The following is a 19,497-nucleotide window of genomic DNA, read 5'->3' on the forward strand; positions in this document are numbered from 1 at the left end:
ATAATTAAATAATTATTACATATTAAAATATAAATGTCCCAATTCTAACCCTAATTTTTTCTTTTTAACTCAAAATAAAAACAATATATATTTTTTACTCCACAAATCTAAAAACATTAATGTGTCCACAAAACCCTTATTAGAAAATAGACTCAAAAACATTTGATATTACAAATAGCTACGTCATAGGTAAGGACACTATTTTCCAGAGACACAAAAATCAATTAACCTCAAAACTGTTTTGACTGACTAAATCTCATGATGATATTTAGATTAAAACGCAAAATTTAGAAGAGCACCATTCATATGGTCAAGAGAGAAAAAACAAGGTGGGGGATGGGTGTTAATCTTATCCCATTTTACCCTATAATTTATTATCACCAAACAACACAAAAGTAAAAAGAGAGCATAAAGAATACAGACATGAAGAAGACTGACAAAGAAAACTGTTTTTGTTTCAACACAACTGGATTTTCCAAAGAAAGACAGCCGTGAGTGTGTTTAACACTGGAATAATTTGAACAGTTCATTGTAAACGGTCTGTAACGTTAGCTAATTTATACCAGGATTGGGCAAAATTCAGAGTTCAAAATCTTCTCCCTTTCAATTAATGTGAATACTTTGATTCAAAGAAAACGCAGCAGTCACAACAACAGAAATCTAACACACGCACCCAAACAAAAACATTTGACACTACAACAGTGGTCGATTTAGTACGGTTCTGCCTCTTTAAATACAAAACAAACAAAACACAAAGCGTCTGAATATAGGTCACGTGTTAGTCTGCGGTGCGCGTGCCTTCAGGCATTTTGTGCGTCGCGTGCGTGCGCGCCCACGTCCAGTTTGGGTAAAAGTAACAGAGCTTGAATGATCACAATACACCATAGGAATTAATTGCTATTCTCTCAATGAATTTGCTAAGGTAAATCTATATGTCACACGTATAGCGGATACCAGAAAGCAACTGTCACTCTTCGAGTTGGTTTAACAAAGATGAAAACTGGCCTGTCATTTTTTTTTCTCTTTTTTTGCACATAGTTTTATCCCCTCGGAACGGTTTAGCTAGTCAGCTGGTACAGCATTAGCTGTTTGGCTAGTTCTGCTGTGCTAACTGGACAATGAGAGGTTTGACTTGAAGTTTCATCTTTGAAATATTGAACTGTAATATTTATGCTCAAGGGTTTTGTAGCTCTTTAAGGAGGAAACTTGACAATTATATTCAGGCAGCATAAAATTTGAGAAGAAGCTCGTTAGCCAATACCTAGCATTAGCGAGCTATGATAATCCAGGTAAAAGAGTCATTTACCCTCTTATTTTATTGGATTTCCCCCCCCACTTTAAAATTTGTATCTAGGTATTTTAGAGGGTTCCGTTTTCCGTATAGGGTAACCATTTTTTAACATAGCGATTTAATTTGTTCACTAGGCAATCATAATGGAGTGTAACGTTAGTAGTATAGTATGTTAGCTGGATAGCTCAATAAGCTACTGTCCAGCCAGAAAACTTTGATTATATATATTTGCTTGATTTCTGTTGTTTGCATGTGATGCTATTTCGTGACACGTTAAGTGTGCAAACGTTTGGAAAATATCCCTGATATGAGTGTATCAGAATACAGTAGGGCAATCAAAGGCCTGGTTTAGGGTACATTTTGCCAGCTAAATAGTTGAGCATATTTTCTTTAATCAGCTTACGTGAAACCGTGCAGTTTATTGATAAATCTACAAATACTACCGATGCAAATGCAATGCATGATTTAGGAGTGGAAGATTTGCCTTTTTTTATTTAAAGTTAGTATAAAGAATGTCAAATGTCAAGCATTTGTTCATGCAATATAGTTCAGCTGATTTATGTACATAGACTCATAGATAATTTCTTTACATTCACAGGTCCGTCCACAGGACGAAAGAGCATTTGTGTCTTGAGGAAGATCTGGTAAGAGTACACTCAAAATGAGCAAGAAACCTCCAAATCGACCAGGGATCTCTTATGAGGTTGGTGCCAGGGTTGAGGCCCAGGACTACCTGCAAAAATGGTATGAATTCATTTAGCTTTTCAAACTGGGGTCTGGGAACTTGCAGGTGGCTGAGATAAATAAAATAAATGAGTGAATAATAATTAAAATAAGTAAATTCAGTATTTAAAAAATAAATAGCTCTAAATGTCTAGAACTAAAAAAAAATAGAGGTAATATTAACAAAATATTTTCCAAATTATATTTTTACACATTTATAATATAAATGTTTCACAATAAAAACCAGGTCTTTATACAGTAAACTATATTAGTAGGGGTTCAATGGGAGCATCTAAAAGATTAAAACCCTTTGTGTAAGAGCAGTGTTACGTTTTTTAAGTGCTCACGATTCATATTTTTGTCATTTAAAGGAATAGTTTGTTTCCATTTTCAAGAGTACTTGAATGGACTGTTATTAAAGCTTTAGTTATTTTCAGTGCTTTTTGTTGTTTTTCAAGTTATCTATCAATGATCTGATCTTTGTTAAATGCTGCCTTCGCAGGTACCCTTCACGTATCGAGAAGATTGATTATGATGAGGGAAAGATGCTTGTGCATTTTGACCGTTGGAGCCATAGGTACGACGAATGGATTCTCTGGGACAGCAACAGACTTCGGCCAATAGAGAGACCGGCACTCCGCAAAGAGGGTCTCAAAGAAGAGGAGGTGTCTGTATGTTTGCAGTACTTCCTATTGTCAGATATGTTTATGGTCTGAACTGTTTAGGATGACTTGGCAAGCATGAGAAATGCAGGGGCTTTTGTGGGCTGTTAGAGTATGTCTTCATAGTGCCAAATGAAGTTTTTCAGCTGCTAAACTTAACATTATTTAAGTTTTCAGCCACTCATTTGTTAATGAGATGAGTGATTGATTAATTCTTGTCTTACAAACATTTCTGCCAGGAGAGTTTCAGCGAGATGAGAGCATCTCGCCTTCGTGAGCTTCCTGGAAGTACAGAGAGCACAGAGGACCAAAAAGACTTACCTCAGCAGAGACAAGTACATACCTCAATTGCCCATCTACCTTGATCTGGCTCTCTCAACTGCTTGTCCCATCATTGTTTGGGTTTTTCCTCCATCTACATAGCCAAAACCTTTTAATGTTTTGTTGGGCCACAAACAATCATCCATTTAAAAAAATAAACAGGCCTTTGTGATTTATATTTAAAGAGGTGTTGTTACACTTACACTACTGTTCAAAAGTTTGGGGTCAGTAAGATTTTGTAAAGTGAAATAAGTCTTGCTGACTGAGGCTGTATTTATATTATTCAAATACAGTAAAAATGGTTACACTTTGAAATTGAATTGCCATTTAAAATATCTGTTTCTGTTTCAGTTTCAGTCAATCTCATGTTAATCTTGAGTACCTATAGAGTAGTATTGCATCCTTCATATCTCCAAAAAGTCTTTAGTTTTATTATATTTATAAAAGAAAGATAGGCTGTACCGAGTCTTTCCGGAAAAAAACGAGCGGCTGGAGGCGTGCCGTGTGGGCGGTGCTTACGCGTCGATAGCTAACAACACACAGACATTTCAAGCAGTTTTACTCACCGCCTGCAGTTCCAACGCACGACCGTGAACCTTTATCGTTGGGACTGCTCCATCATCCTTAAGCATTAGATCTGCAAATCCGGCAAATACTTCCCTAAAGCCGAGCACAGCGCTTTGATGGGCGTACTGCTTTCGCTCTCTCGCTCTGGTCTACGGGTGCGCGTGCGCCCTTCCGGGAGAAGTGCCCTTAGGACCCGTATAAGGAAATTCCGCCCCATCTGACGTCACACATGCCCATACTCGAAAAAAACTTTCCGAAACTTGTGACAAACCGGAAGGAGTATTTTTGGCACAGAAATACTCCATCAAAAGTACAACTTAATTTTTGAAACTTTGTCCATGTTTAGCATGGGAATCCAACTCTTACATCTAACAGTGTAAACAACTCGGTATGCATGAAATAGCATTTCACCCCCCCTTTAACATATTTTGAAATGTAATTGATTCCTGTGCTGAATTTTTAGCAGCCATTACTCCAGTCTTCGGTGTCACATGATCGTTCAGTAATATTTCTACTATGCTGATTCAGTGTTCAATTAGAATGTCTTATTTTTATGTTGACAACCTATGTGCTTCATAATATATATTTTTGGAAACCCTTTTTAGGATTCTTTGATTAATAGAATAGAAAATAACTTATATACTTATAATACTTACTCACCCCAAACTTTTGAATGGTGTTTTTATTTTTTATTTTTTTTATTTTTAGAGAAAGCGTTCCTTTCTGATGTATAGACATACATTTTTTTATTAGAGCTAGAATTATAATTAAGAATCTTTAAATACAGTTGAAGTTTCTTTGGTTTTCTTGAATTTAATTTTCACTAGTATCTGTGTGGTTGCTTAACTACTGTTATCAGCTTGCCAGGTATTACATGAAATAATCAGAGGTTTTCTGTGTGTCCATCACAGTTTGTTCTGCTCTAACCATTCACTTTTATGACCACAGCACATCCCATATCTTCAATACAGGCTTGGCTGAATTTGTCTTGGTGTGTTGACTAATTAAATCTATTCTGTTTTTGTTTCATCTTTAGGAATTGAGAGATGGTGAGGAGGTGCTTGCCCGGTGGACAGATTGCCGCTACTACCCTGCCAAGATTGAAAGTATCAACAAGGAAGGTAAGGTCATCTTGCTGACCCTTCTGGGCAGAAACATACTTCTTCTGTCAGTATGCAATACAAAAAGGTGTTAAATTTGGTCAAATGGTTTTCAAATGCATAGGGAAAAGTGTTGATGCTATAGCAAAAGCAAATAGCAAAAGATGCTATTTTGAAAAGCATAGGATTTACCTGAATGCCTACACAGTAATGCCATCACACAATAATGTTTATTTGAATCAAATCGAAAGACTCCGATTTATAAAAAGGCACTGATTTGCTGTTATTTTTTCGTACTTTAGGCACTTACACTGTACAGTTTTATGATGGAGTCATTCGCTGTGTAAAAAGAATCCATATCAAGTCCATGCCAGAAGATGCAAAAGGACAAGTAAGTTTATTAAAGTGATTTCACAGAGAGTCCTCATCAGTTCTGTTTAATTAACAAATAGGTTCTCCTGAAGTTTAATAGATGGTTTTGGAAATACGTTGCTACACTGCTAGATAACTGTTGTATGACATATGACAATCAATTTTAAGCATGATGCTTTATAGTTAATCGTATATTTTAGTGTGGCCATCTATAGTGTTGTCCTTGACCTCTTCCTCTCTTTCAGAAGGTAAAATGCATGATGTCAATCGTGAATAATATTTGAAGACAAGCAGCTGGTCTACACAGCTTACAGTTGCATCTTTGTGCCAGTCAGGCAGCTCAGGGATGCCTAATCACTTTATTCTACCTCCTCAGTTACCTTTACTACATTATTAATGCTTAAAAAGCTTCTTTTATTTTTTTATTTTTTTTTACGTTTGCCATGACAAGAAGTATATTTGTGACCTGAGTCTGACCATGTCAGATGTGACTGATAGTGTATTGGTTTGTGTTCAAGCAGGACTGGATCGCTCTGGTGAAGGCTGCCTCAGCTGCAGCCAAGAATAAAGGAGGGAACAGACCACGTACCAGTGCCAACAGCAACAAGGACCGAGAGGACAGGAGAGAACAACGGTCGGATGAAGAGCTTGATGATGATGATGATGATGATGACGATGACGACGACGACGATGATGATGATAGTGAATCAGAGAAACTTGGTATGTGATTTGTTAGGACTTGTCTTGCCTAATGAATTGTAGTTTCTAGACATTTTATGGTGAAGTTATTGCCTACTGATCTGTGTTCACTTACATATCTTTCATAAACCTTTTTCATTTGGTTGGAGCCTGATCTTAAATCAACACTTCATTCATTTTTAGCAGCAACATCAACCATATGTCTATTTCCTTGTTTACACAGCAGACCTAGACTCAGAAGAGGAGGACAGTAAGCCGGCTATTGAGGAGGACAGCAAGCCGGCTAATGAGGAGGACAGCAAGCCAGCTATTGAGGAGGACAGCAAGCCGGCTATTGAGGAGGACAGCAAGCCGGCTATTGAGGAGGACAGCAAGCCGGCTATTGAGGAGGACAGTAAGCCGGCTGTTGAGGAGCTTGAATCAGCTACAGCAAAGAGGAGGAGCAAAAGACAAGGCAACTCGTGTGGCAGTAAAAGGACTCGTCTCAGCAAAGGGACAGGTAAACATGAGCAGAGAGTAACAACCCACAACAAGGCTTAATTTCTAGAGTTTATGACAAGAAATAGTTTCTAGCTAATATCTGAACATGCAGTCAACCCTATTGAGCAGGGGTCTGCAACCTATGGCACGCATGCAAATGTGTAATCGCTGACACTTGGGCAAAAGCGTGAGAGGTGTATGCATTTAATTTAAAGTACCTTGCACCTGCATACAGATCTACATTTTGAGCTAATCATTCCTCATAGTAACACAGCTTGTTTAAGTTAGGAGCTATAAATACTATTAAAGTGTGATGATAAACTGCACAAGTCAACAAAAGTGTGCAGATCAAGCATGTATCAACAAGTTAAGTTCATTTGACTGACAGCTTACAGTTTTTTCTGCTGTTTTTTCTGTGCTTGGCTTTGAGAAAAAAGTTCATGCTACAATCATGGCTTCTATATTTCCTAAGTAAACTGTGATACTGATTCAGCAGTGTGTAGTGATTAAGATATTTTAAGTGTGCTTTTCATTTCTAATCATCAAGGATGTGCTGACACTGAGTCTGAATGCAAAGCAGAGTCAAAAGAGTTTCCAGTAACATCACAGCAGGTATAGATGAAACTGACATACTGTTATCAACATGATGATCACTTTAGTACACACACTGTGTCATGTTTACTTCACCCCTCAGAAAGTGTCAGGTGCAGAGGCTAGTCCAGTTGAAGAGAAATCCCAGTCTGTCAGTGCCCAAAGAACCCCAGCATCCCTCTCTAGCCCATCCCTGTGCAAGTCTCGCTCAAGAAGACTTAAACACGACTCGGGAGAGTCCACCTCTAGCAGTCAGAACACAACCGCAGCCCCCGAACCCAGTCCTTCATCCATTTCGACACACACCCTTCCAGACAGCACACACACTGGTGGGTCAGCCAGAGAGCAGTAGTAATTTTTATATATTCAAATGTCAGCAATTATAACAGACTTAATATTTCATAATGTATTGATGATGATAATAATATGCATGTCTGTTTCCACATAGCCCCTTCCAACTCCCCCCAGAGAAGGAGAAGGTCTCAGCGTCTAGCGACAAGCTCTGACCAGGCTTACCCCTCTTCACCACACATGAGGGATTCCATCACTCAACCTCCTCCCCCAGATGGCTCTCAGAAACCTGGTGAGAGACACAAACTATGCAGAGCTTATGGCATAATAAAGCACTAAAAATACAGTGTTCAAAACTTTGTGGTCGGTAAGGTTTTTCAGATGTTTTTGAAATGAGTGTCATGCTCACCAAGGCTGCATTTATTTGATTAAAAATACGGATTTATATATAAATAAAAAAAAAAGAATATTTTAAAATGTAATTGATTTTTGGGATGGCAAAGCTGAATTTTCAGCATCATTACTCTAGTTTTAAGTGTCACATGATCCTTCAGAAATCATTCTAATATTCTGATTTGGTGTTTTTTAATGTTAAAAACAGTTGTGCTGCTTAATATTTTTGTGGAAACTGATACATTTTTTATATTACAATTATAATGTCACATTATCAATTTATTTACTGTCACTTTTGATCAATTTATAATAGGATCATATAAATCTTATCAATATAAATCATACTGACCCCAAATTTTAGAGCAAATTTTAAACATGCTGTTTTTCATTTGTGCCACTCTAGAATTGTCTGTTATGACTTTTGATAATTATCCATGACTGACCTGTTTAAAATCTTGCATTTTAAAGCACACTCTTTTGAAGAAGACAGCAGCACTGCAGTTAAAACAGAAGCTTCTTCACAAAAGCCAGTTTCAGGAAGCCCATCCACAGCTCCTCCCACGGGCAGTGTTCAGTCTCCAATCACTGAGAAGGACAAGATGACAGACATGTTGCCCAATAATCAAACAACACTTGAAGGGAACTCACCTTCTGTAGTGACAGGTTGGTTGGCCATGTAACCATAGCATTGAATGCCTTTATTATGTTTCTCCATGAAGCTTTTAAAGGACACTTGGTTTTGTGGATATAGTAAACAGCAAAGTTGACTAACCAGGATATAAAATATCAACAGTAGATTTTAAATCCTGTAATACTACTTTGATTTTGTGATATTTAAAAACTATTCATTATCTTCACATTTTGTGTCCAGCTGCAAGTCAGAAAGTTCCTTACAGGACTCCTAAAGCCAACAAACATGCCAGAGAGCCAAGTATGAATCATCACCTGCCTTCCACGCACTTCATTCAGATACTGCAATTTAAAACTCTATCTCTCTCTCTCTCTCTCTCTCTCTCTCTCTCTCTCTCTCTCTCTCTCTCTCTCTCTCTCTCTCTCTCTCTCTCTCTCTTTTTAATCTAACTTTCTCCTTCCTCCTCAGTTATAAACAGCAAGAAGTCTGATGACCCCAGTGCTCCCAATGAGTCTCTAATAGACCTGGACCATAATAAATTCAAGTGCAAAGTCCCTGGATGCTCTAAAGCCTTCCGGAAAGCAAAGCTGCTGGACTATCACCTGAAGTACTATCATAACACTGAGAAAGAAATGGACAGCGAGGTCTGCTCACCAGACAGGGTGGGCCGCACCAGGGCCACATCTGCTTCCATGCCTACAAGCACCTTGTCAGATATCCCAGATAACAAGAGACGCAGGACCGTCTCTACTTCTTCCTGTAGGTTCCCTTGTTGTTATTTGTCAGGATCATCAATCAAATGGTTATTAAATTTACAGTTGAACAATCAGACTGAATTAAAGAGAGTTCTGTTCTTTTGTTTTGTGTCCTAGCTCTGTCCTCTCAGGGCTTTATGCTTCAAATGGACAGCGCTGGCTGTGTGAGGCCTCCTAAGTTCTGTAAGAAGAAACGTTCCTCTGCCTCTGTCAGTTCAGACAGTACGGAGGTCTCCCTGCCTCCTCCAACCTTTGATAACCTCCATGACAAGATTCTCAAGAAGGACAAGCACCTGGATGGTGAGCTAATTCAGCAGATTTTAAAGATGATGAATGGAGTTCTTCCTTTTTTCCATTTTCTTTTACTGTGCATCTTATGGATGTTTTTTTTCTTCAGGGCTTTGTATAAAGACAGAACGGAAATTCAAACTGGAGGATAAATGTCAGTTGTTTGGTGAGTTTACTGAACTTTTTTTCTTATCTCAATTTCACATTCATAACCCAGTCCTCATATCTCTTATTTCATTCTCTGCTGTAGCGAAAAAGAGGGATAAAGACAGGAGGGACAGGAAAGATAAGGACCTTTTCCGAATTAAACAGAAGAAAAAGAAAAAAAAGAAGAAGAAATCAAAACTGCACTGTAAGTTAAGTTTTGGGTTTGCCTCAGGTTCAGAGGTCTATGTACTTACAAACTTTACAAATAATTTAACTTTTAAATTAAATTGACTTTTAAAATTCATTAATTTGTGACTTAAATTTTTATAATTTGTCTTAAATTGCCTCATTAGTTCTAGCCATCTTGTTCAGTCCATAACGAGTTGCCATTATGAAATGAGAGGGTCATAATTGTTCTCATCTTTGTGCTAAGGTTACGCAGACCTGGATGAGATGTCATTGTCTTACTTGGAAAGACCGTCTTCCCCACTACATCGTTCTTCCTCTAGTGCCTTCAAGCACAGCACCTTCCAATACCCTCGTGCCATACTGTCTGTTGACCTCACCGGAGAGAGTAAGTCCTCTTATCCATTTGCACCCATTTGTAGCTACTTTCAAATAAAGGCCTCATTTCAGTTATAGCTTTCAGCTACTACATTTTTTGTGTGTGTGTGTGTTCTGTAATTAAAATAGATAGTATTCAGCATGAATATGATAACAGTGTTGTACTGTGATGTTGAGGCTTATTTCATGTCCTTATTCCTTTTCCTATTTCAGACCTGTCAGACATCGACTTCCTGGAAGACTCAACCACTGAGAGTTTGCTGTTCAGTGGAGATGAGTATAACCAGGATCTAGACTCGATCACTATGGAGGACTTCCAGGATGAGGATGAAGTTGGTGCAGATGAAATTGTTCGCTGCATCTGTGAGATGGATGAAGAAAATGGCTTCATGATTCAGGTAGGATTACTTTTAGCAATGGCTCTTTAATAACTTTTAAATAAGTTTTATTCTGTCTGTAACGACAGTTTCATGCAAGAGACATCTTAAGTGTGCTGAAATTTGAGTGGGTTCTGAGTGCCTTTTTGTTGTGTTTGTTCTGAATCTGTTGTAGTGTGGAATTGCACATAATAGTTTCTGGTAATAGGTATATTTTTCTCTGTACAGTGTGAGGAGTGTATGTGCTGGCAGCACAGTGTGTGTATGGGGCTTTTGGAAGATAGCATACCCGATCAATACATCTGTTACATCTGTCGGGACCCACCAGGTAACAACCATGCAACAAAACCACACACAAAGGGTCAGCAGGATGTTATATTTTTATACTCTACTATAGTAACTAACTACAGTTATATAGTTTTGTATTCTGCTTACTACAGATGTCTAATGTCTGTTTCTTGAATGTTAATGTAAATACTAGGGCTGGTTTAAAATATTGATTTCTCAATTTTAATCGATTCTCAGTAGGGGATATTTTTTCCACTTGATTCCTTGGCTCAAGACGATTCAATTGCACCCTATGATGCCATTTAGAATTTTCCAAAAAACCTACTTTGTCGAACTCCACCAAGGCCGTTGCTCCGATTTTCATGAAAATTAAACCAGATCATCTACAGACCATGCTGACAAAACGTTAAGGAATTCAAGTTGATACGTCAAACCGTTCTCGAATAATGCGCTAACTAATTAGACGAAGTGCCTGCCAAAATGAATGTGAGGCTATATCTCCGCAACGCTTTAGCGCATTCTGACCAAAATTGGTGTGTTATGACATACATGACTTGTGGCTACCTGCATAGTATTGGTGCAGTGCCTGGAGATATGAACAATTTTTGCTCATAACTTCTGAATGCTTTGGCCAATAATCACAAAACTGGTCTCTTTAGATTCAGGGTAGGATGCTGAGTCGAACGATATACCCATATCAGCTATTTTGGGCATCGGCCATTTTGAATTTTGTATAAAAAAAAAAAAAAAAAGCTACATTTTACGAACGCATTGGCATATTGTTACGAAACTCAGTATGTGTCTTCGGCACCATGGCCTGAAAATACTCAAAGTTTCGGAAATGAAAATGAAATTTCCAAAAATGCTAGTAACTTTTGATTAAATTAGCCTATTGTAATGAAACTGAACTCAATTGGTTCTTAGTGCCGAGAACATAGATACCAATTTTGCCATAGTTGGCCGAACTTCCTGTTCGCCATTTTGTTTTTCTTTAAAAATATATATTTTTTAACTCCTCTTAGACTGTTTGTCTGATTTTCACCAAATTCAAGTCAGATCATCTTTAGACTGTGTCGACAAAAAGTTATGGATTTCGTGTCGATAGGTGAAACCGTTTTCATAAACCACATCAACAAAGTTGAGGCATGGTGCCAAAAATGTTTTATCTCTTCTCTGCAATGCTTTGGCACATTGAAACCGAACTTTGTATGCATCGTCACCCTACTCTGACCACACCACATCAAATTCGTAACAGCGCCACCTATTGATTGAAAGTGATAAACCTTTAAATCACATTACTAGTGATTGTATTTGATTTTCAGGCATTTTGCCTAAAATCATCTTATAGCCTTTTAATTGCTCGTTGTTGCAGCTGGTCTGATGCTCCCAGACCAGCTGGTCTGATGCAGTCATGACTTGTCGTTTCTGCTTTGTGCTTGGCCAGTTAATTGCTGCATGCAGCTATATTTTGAACTGTTATCGATTCTTAAATCCCAAGCATCAATCCTATAGTCTATGCAGAATTTTGCAGCACGCCTCCCATCCAATAACTCGCAATAAGCTTTGTGCTTTGTTACTGTCAGCTTTTAAAATCTGTCAATTTTAATATGAAATTCAAGCAGTAAATACCAATTTGGTGCTCTTTAATGTGGCATGCCAGAACACAGATGTTTATTCAAAGGAATCAATATTGAATCGAATTGAATTGAAAGCTTGAGTTTCTAAATCCAATCGAATCGTGAAAGTTGTCAATACCCAGCCCTAGGAAATATAAAACTCAAGTCACTCCAGAGTTGTCACTGAAATGTTTACTTTTCTCAGGTCAGAGGTGGAGTGCTAAATACCGTCATGATAAAGACTGGCTCCAAAAGGGCCACATGTATGGCCTGTCCTTCCTCTCAGAAAACTACTCGCATCAGAACGCCAAGAAAATTGTGTCCACTCACCAGCTGCTGGCTGATGTTTACAGTGTTAAAAACCTGCTTAATGGCCTTCAGCTGAAGATGGATATATTACAGTAAGAGCCACTTTGCCTTCCCAGAAGCCTACCAACATCTTTAAATTAGGTGATATTGTGGAAATAAACTACCACAATAGTGTTTAATTACCATAATAATTATCTAAAGGAATTGCTGGAAAAGATGGTTGTGCTTTGAAGTTTATGGCCTGGTTTCACAGACTGGGCTACTTGAAAGTTACTTTCATTAACAGCTCAAACAGACATTTTAGTCTGGGACTAGCTTAAGCCTGGTCTGTGAAACCGGAAATTTTAAGCCTGTTTTTCCAGTGCTGTCGATCTGATATACAACTGTAGAAGAAAATATGTGGGAACAATAATATTCTCATCACATATTTTTCAGGAACAAGCATAACCCAAGTTTGCACTTGTGGGCTCGGTCTTGGGTGAACTCTGATGAGGACCAGCCTATGGGTGGGGTCCCGGACTGCCTACATTTCAAAGAGCTCCTCAACCAGAACTCAAACCCTGAAACTTATATTACCAGCGAGCACAGCTACCAGAAACCTCCCGGTACAGGCCTCGAACACGCAAGGGATGAACAGGGGATACATACAGCCGCTCAGTTTAACCTAAAAGAAGAAGAGGTAACAAAGAACATTAAAAACTCAGATATGGTTCAAGGTAGGTGAAAGGATAAAGAGTTTGAAATCAATGCTGTGTTCATGGTTTGTGTAGGTGAGCAGTGCCATTGCTCTGTCTGGCTGTGTGAATGACAGCAGCCTGGGCTCCATGGAACAGGCCAGGAACTGTCTGCAGTGGCAGATGAACCTGCTTACACACATAGAGGACATTCAGAACCAGCTGTCTGGCCGCATGGACCTCATCGAGAAAGAGCTTGATGGTAAGGGGGAGAAATATGGGAAATGTCATTGAGTCAACACATGATCAGGGTTGGTTAAATTTGTTTCTGCGGTGTCGCCGTAGATTGCCACCATGAGCTTATTTAGCTTATATATTTGGGTCTTAAGTTTCGTGCTCATGAGCACAGTAGTGATGGCTGATGATTTAGCCTTTGTGAAGATTTAACCAGCAACCTTTTGATTACCTTGAGTCCTAACCACTAATCTACTATCAATGCCATTATCTCAGAAAGCCTGCATGTTTAAAGGGGTCATATAATGCTTCTATTTTCAATAAGTTCATTATTTTATTTATTGTAGTGATGCACCTACCGGTATATATATATATATATATATATATATATATATATATATATATATATATATATACAGTGAGGAAAATAAGTATTTGAACACCCTGCTATTTTGCAAGTTCTCCCACTTAGAAACCATGGAGGGGTCTGAAATTGTCATCGTAGGTGCATGTCCACTGTGAGAGACATAATCTAAAAAAAAAAAAATCCAGAAATCACAATGTATGATTTTTTAACTATTTATTTGTATAATACAGCTGCAAATAAGTATTTGAACACCTGATAAAATCAATGTTAATATTTGGTACAGTAGCCTTTGTTTGCAATTACAGAGGTCAAACGTTTCCTGTAGTTTTTCACCAGGTTTGCACACACTGCAGGAGGGATTTTGGCCCACTCCTCCACACAGATCTTCTCTAGATCAGTCAGGTTTCTGGGCTGTCGCTGAGAAACACAGAGTTTGAGCTCCCTCCAAAGATTCTCTATTGGGTTTAGGTCTGGAGACTGGCTAGGCCACGCCAGAACCTTGATATGCTTTTTACAGAGCCACTCCTTGGTTATCCTGGCTGTGTGCTTCGGGTCATTGTCATGTTGGAAGACCCAGCCTCGACCCATCTTCAATGCTCTAACTGAGGGAAGGAGGTTGTTCCCCAAAATCTCGCAATACATGGCCCTGGTCATCCTCTCCTTAATACAGTGCAGTCGCCCTGTCCCATGTGCAGAAAAACACCCCCAAAGCATGATGCTACCACCCCCATGCTTCACAGTAGGGATGGTGTTCTTGGGATGGTAGTCATCATTCTTCTTCCTCCAAACACGTTTAGTGGAATTATGACCAAAAAGTTCTATTTTGGTCTCATCTGACCACATGACTTTCTCCCATGACTCCTCTGGATCATCCAAATGGTCATTGGCAAACTTAAGATGGGCCTTGACATGTGCTGGTTTAAGCAGGGGAACCTTCCGTGCCATGCATGATTTCAAACCATGACGTCTTAGTGTATTACCAACAGTAACCTTGGAAACGGTGGTCCCAGCTCTTTTCAGGTCATTGACCAGCTCCTCCCGTGTAGTTCTGGGCTGATTTCTCACCTTTCTTAGGATCATTGAGACCCCACGAGGTGAGATCTTGCATGGAGCCCCAGTCCGAGGGAGATTGACAGTCATGTTTAGCTTCTTCCATTTTCTAATGATTGCTCCAACAGTGGACCTTTTTTCACCAAGCTGCTTGGCAATTTCCCCGTAGCCCTTTCCAGCCTTGTGGAGGTGTACAATTTTGTCTCTAGTGTCTTTGGACAGCTCTTTGGTCTTGGCCATGTTAGTAGTTGGATTCTTACTGATTGTATGGGGTGGACAGGTGTCTTTATGCAGCTAACGACCTCAAACAGGTGCATCTAATTTAGGATAATAAATGGAGTGGAGGTGGACATTTTAAAGGCAGACTAACAGGTCTTTGAGGGTCAGAATTCTAGCTGATAGACAGGTGTTCAAATACTTATTTGCAGCTGTATCATACAAATAAATAGTTAAAAAATCATACATTGTGATTTCTGGATTTTATTTTTTAGATTATGTCTCTCACAGTGGACATGCACCTACGATGACAATTTCAGACCCCTCCATGATTTCCAAGTGGGAGAACTTGCAAAATAGCAGGGTGTTCAAATACTTATTTTCCTCACTGTATATATATATATATATATATATATATATATATATATATATATATATTATATATATATATATATATATATATATATATATATATATGAAGACAGTCAGTTATCTTTAGAGACATATTCATATAAATCCCCACCCCCAATTTGAATATTTATATTTTTCTTCCTATATTTCGAGCATTGCAAACAGTGAGCTTGCTGTTCCTGGTGCAGTATTTGCTCTGCTGTGTTCTCTTCTTTGCGTCCATCTTTAGCGTGACCCGTCTCAAACTGGTCAGTAGTCTTTGTATATCGCTGGCATTGTACTCTCACAGTACACTTCTCTGTAAAATGTGTACAGAGAGAACTTTGTGCACAAGAAAACTTTTGGGTTGTAATGCTCATGAACAGGTTTCTAAATAAATCTAAACCTCTGATTCCTAATTTCATCCATTATCAGAAGGCCAAACACAGCGGTTTTGCTTTCGCATTCTAACACACATTGTCACACATTGTCATGACGACAACACTAAAATTTACTGAAGTGTCACTCTTTCTTTGTATATGCCTTTGGGGTGAGCATTATGCTAATATTTCACATTGTGACAGACGTTTGAGGAAGTAATATCTGGACTTTGATCTGGAGCAGTGTTTTCTGTTATATAGAATTAAATCCCTTTGTAGGAGACTAGGCGTTGTAACTTTTTCCAGATCATATACATTCACAAATAGATACATTACACACACTAAAAGAAACATTACACACTAAAAGCAAAAGAAAACATTACAAAGCATCATATGACCCTTTTAACTGCTCTGAGGACTAGAGGTTGACCAATTAATATTTTTGCCACTTTCAACATGAATAACAGTTTCTGTAATAATTAAAAAAAATAAAATAATCCACCCATAGGTAATTTTAGCCTTATTTGTAGTTGAAAGTCCTAAGTTTGCACTGAATTTTTGTTTTTTATTTCCTTTGTTTTGGGTTTTTATTTTTTATTTTTAGTGGATTTTATATTTAAGAAGTTATTTTTTTATTTTTAGTTGTACAATAAACTGCACCTGATATTCCATGCCTGGGCCACCTGCTCACAATAATGAAAGACTAAGGAAATTTAATACATTACATTTTTTAAACGTCATTTACGAAATCTAATCTAAAACATTAAATTAACATTAATTAAAGAGATCAGTGGTGAAATGACTGACACAGCCAGAAAAATTACCCAAAAAGCAGCTCTTTGCGACACCTTTTTAGATGTTTTTGATATTTTGTTAAGGTTTCATTCTCTTTCTCCCTGTCTGTGTGAAGTGCTGGAGAGTTGGTTGGACTTCACAGGTGAATTGGAGCCCCCCGATCCCCTGGCCAGACTCCCACAGCTTAAGTGCCGCATCAAACAGCTTCTGACGGACCTGGGAAAAGTGCAGCAGATGAGCACCCTCTGCTCTGTGTGATACACACATTATAGTGTGTTTTGAGCTTCTAACACCATAACCGTTTCTTCGCACACAACTCTACTACTGGAGAAGGTGTATTCAACACTGTTCAGTAGATGCACTCTCTGTGAAGTAAATTGTTGGCCATCTTCAAGTGTAAGATAAAGAACATGCACACTTAATGTGTAAAACAGGAACATGTCAGTGTATTTGTGCTGAGTCTAAACCACATATCTGCTTAAAGATGTTGTTCTCCAAAATAGGAAGAGATCACTATAGCAGAATAATTCTTTCACATGTTAACAGAAGGGAACGTTATCTTAAAAAAAACAAAAAAACTGAAGAGGTCACAACACCACACACAGATTTAAGTTTTAGCCTTTTTTGCATAAGTTAGACTCCAAAAGTAAATTTCAACTCTATTGCCACTCTGTGAGGTGAGATTTCTTAAGGAAATATGAACTTGACTCAAGTGGGTCGCTGATAGCAGACTGTTGGAGTTCATTAGCGTTTGATGTAAAAAAAAAAAAAAAAATCAGATCATAAAGGTTTTCGCCACTTAAAAAGTCACTTTGAAGTGCCAAGAAAACAGACCACCGTGATCTGGTTGCTCAGAAACGCACAGTTCAGAATTTTCACGTTTTTGAAATGAATGTTGCATTTTAGGCCAGGATTGGGTTTAGCGGTCTGATACACTGGCACTAAAGGTTCACAATGCCAACAAATTCATTAGAACAACACTTAGATAGTTTTCTTAAAACAACTCGTCTAATACTTTAGCATGTTTCTCTGCAGTCTTAATGGATGCTGTAGTGATTCACAAGAAAACAAGCTAATCTAAACGTGGACGTCCAGAGATGGGTGACTTTTCTTACTAAAGCCCGTTTATCATGTTGATACTTTGAGAATATCTACCGTGAAGTAAGCTAATCCTGAGATGGATGTAAATGCATAGAATTAAATCCATTTAGTTCATTTTTTGTTTTGTTTTTGAAAAATGTAAAATACAGTTTTTATAACTGTAAAGAAAAACAACAAAAAACTAAGGCATAAAAGGATGATACTTGAAAATGCCAGTTTAATCTCAATTTCTATTAATCTGTACAAAGAGTGTTTTAGAACTTAGATTTAAAACTTGAAGTTTCTTTTGATGAAAATACCAGCTGTACATTTAAAGAGTTTATTTAAAGACCCGATGTAATTATCTGTATGTACAACTTCATTAAAAAAATATTCTCAATTTTTTGTGTATCTTGATTCAAGATAAGTTTACTCTGCTTTATATACCGTCTGTATCGTGTGTGAATTTGAGTTCTTTAAAAGAGTATTTTCTTTTTTGTTTAAATATGAGGGCAATAACATAAGAGAGGTAACAACGCACAGCTCTGTTGGAAGTGGTTTTCAGAAGACTGATGAAGCTGTTTCTCCTTGAAGAAGCACTCTCAAAAGTTCAAGCTTGGCTGCTCACTTTACAATGTCCAGAATGTTCTTATTCACCACCAGGTACTTTAACCAGTTTGGAGAGGTTAGTGTTTTGATAGACACATTTGTAAAACAACAGAATGCTGAACAGGTATGACAGTGCACATCTTGGCTATCGTATAAAAGATGCTGCAGTTTCGTAGCATTCACTAGGAGAGTTCTTGCATCCTAGAGAAGATGCAGAACATGGAAGAGATGACGCTCTTTTGTCTAACTGCAACACTGCTTAGCACCTTCTCTCTGACATGTGGAAAGATTTCAGGTGAGCGTCTTTGGTTTAATCACAACAACACATTTATGTTTACTGTCTGGGAACTGTATTTTTATGGACTAGGAAATTCATCCACTTATTATTATTATTATTATTATTATTATTTTACCTTTAGAGTACCAGCTGGAGACAGAGAGTCTGAGTCAATGTGAGCAGCTCAGGTTTGTCAGTGCAGCTCAGGAACATGAGCACATCCCCCAGTGCTCTGAGGACGGCCGCTTCAGGTGCACTAACTGGACCGATGCTGTATATATCATCATATAAATGTACCATGGTATTTCCATGTTGTTTGTGAAAGTCTGAAAAAAAAATCCATTCTTGTAGGCATGTTCAGTGTAATCGTGGAGGTGGTGAATGTTGGTGCGTGAGTGCAGAGGGACTTGAGATACCTGGGAGTCGACAAAATGGATCCACTGTTCATTGTAAGCCCTTCTTCATACTTCAACTTGACAACATGTCCTCTGTTTTAAATAAGTGGCTTTACTTGCATTTGGGGTCCTTGAAAACCCTGATGTAAAACGTAAATAAATATCAGTCGTTTATTTTAATTTCTTAAATTTTTATTTTTCTATGATAAACATATTATTTGATTGAATGCCAGTCACATTTCTGTTTACACTAGCGTTCAAAAGTTTGGTGTCAGTAAGAACTTTATTTATTTTTTTGGCAAGATTGTTACATTGATTGATACTTTTATTAAGCAAGGAGGATGCAGTAAATTGATTTGAAAAAGTAAAGGCTTTTGCATTTGTTTCAAAAAAACCCTACTTGGAATAAATGCTGATCTATTGAACTGTCTATTCATCAAAGAATTCTAAAAAAAAATTAAGCATTTCCACAAAAATATTAAGCAGCACTTCTCAATATTTATGAAAAGAAATGTTTCTTGAGCAGCAAACCAGCATATTAGAATGATTTCTGAAGGATCATGTG

General features: G+C 37.9%; 2 protein-coding genes across 15 annotated transcripts in view; both read left to right on the forward strand.

Moving 5' to 3' along the window:
* Positions 1 to 782: 782 nt before the first annotated feature.
* Positions 783 to 18,051, forward strand: phf20l1 (PHD finger protein 20 like 1). Of its 14 annotated transcripts, none has more exons than XM_084088871.1 (25): positions 841 to 922; positions 1,039 to 1,125; positions 1,890 to 2,035; positions 2,517 to 2,685; positions 2,916 to 3,011; positions 4,601 to 4,685; positions 4,967 to 5,055; positions 5,555 to 5,756; positions 5,959 to 6,234; positions 6,763 to 6,827; positions 6,910 to 7,135; positions 7,255 to 7,389; positions 7,959 to 8,153; positions 8,362 to 8,421; positions 8,590 to 8,880; positions 8,994 to 9,176; positions 9,274 to 9,330; positions 9,415 to 9,516; positions 9,745 to 9,885; positions 10,089 to 10,273; positions 10,481 to 10,580; positions 12,362 to 12,557; positions 12,901 to 13,144; positions 13,236 to 13,401; positions 16,687 to 18,051. In XM_084088871.1, exons 3-25 carry the CDS (start codon positions 1,953 to 1,955, stop codon positions 16,827 to 16,829), a joined length of 3,489 nt encoding a protein of 1,162 aa, XP_083944997.1. In that variant the 5' UTR covers positions 841 to 922; positions 1,039 to 1,125; positions 1,890 to 1,952; the 3' UTR covers positions 16,830 to 18,051. The 14 variants fall into 14 exon arrangements, with proteins under 14 accessions (XP_083944991.1, XP_083945000.1, XP_083944998.1 ...); XM_084088873.1 differs by having other exon boundaries at positions 846 to 922; positions 5,558 to 5,756; XM_084088877.1 differs by having other exon boundaries at positions 870 to 922; positions 2,517 to 2,679; positions 5,558 to 5,756.
* Positions 18,052 to 18,470: 419 nt separating this feature from the next.
* tg (thyroglobulin) overlaps positions 18,471 to 19,497 on the forward strand; it is a gene marked incomplete at its 5' end in the record, with an annotated part of 37,775 nt that continues 36,748 nt past the window's right edge. Inside the window, 3 exons of the mRNA XM_084088274.1 lie at positions 18,471 to 18,555; positions 18,680 to 18,788; positions 18,889 to 18,986. Coding sequence (XP_083944400.1) covers positions 18,471 to 18,555; positions 18,680 to 18,788; positions 18,889 to 18,986 — 292 coding nt within the window. The remainder of the gene's footprint in view (positions 18,556 to 18,679; positions 18,789 to 18,888; positions 18,987 to 19,497) is intronic.

The sequence above is a fragment of the Abramis brama genome, assembly GCF_963993115.1.
Source record: "Abramis brama genome assembly, chromosome: 17".
NCBI classification, from domain to species: Eukaryota; Metazoa; Chordata; class Actinopteri; order Cypriniformes; family Leuciscidae; genus Abramis; species Abramis brama.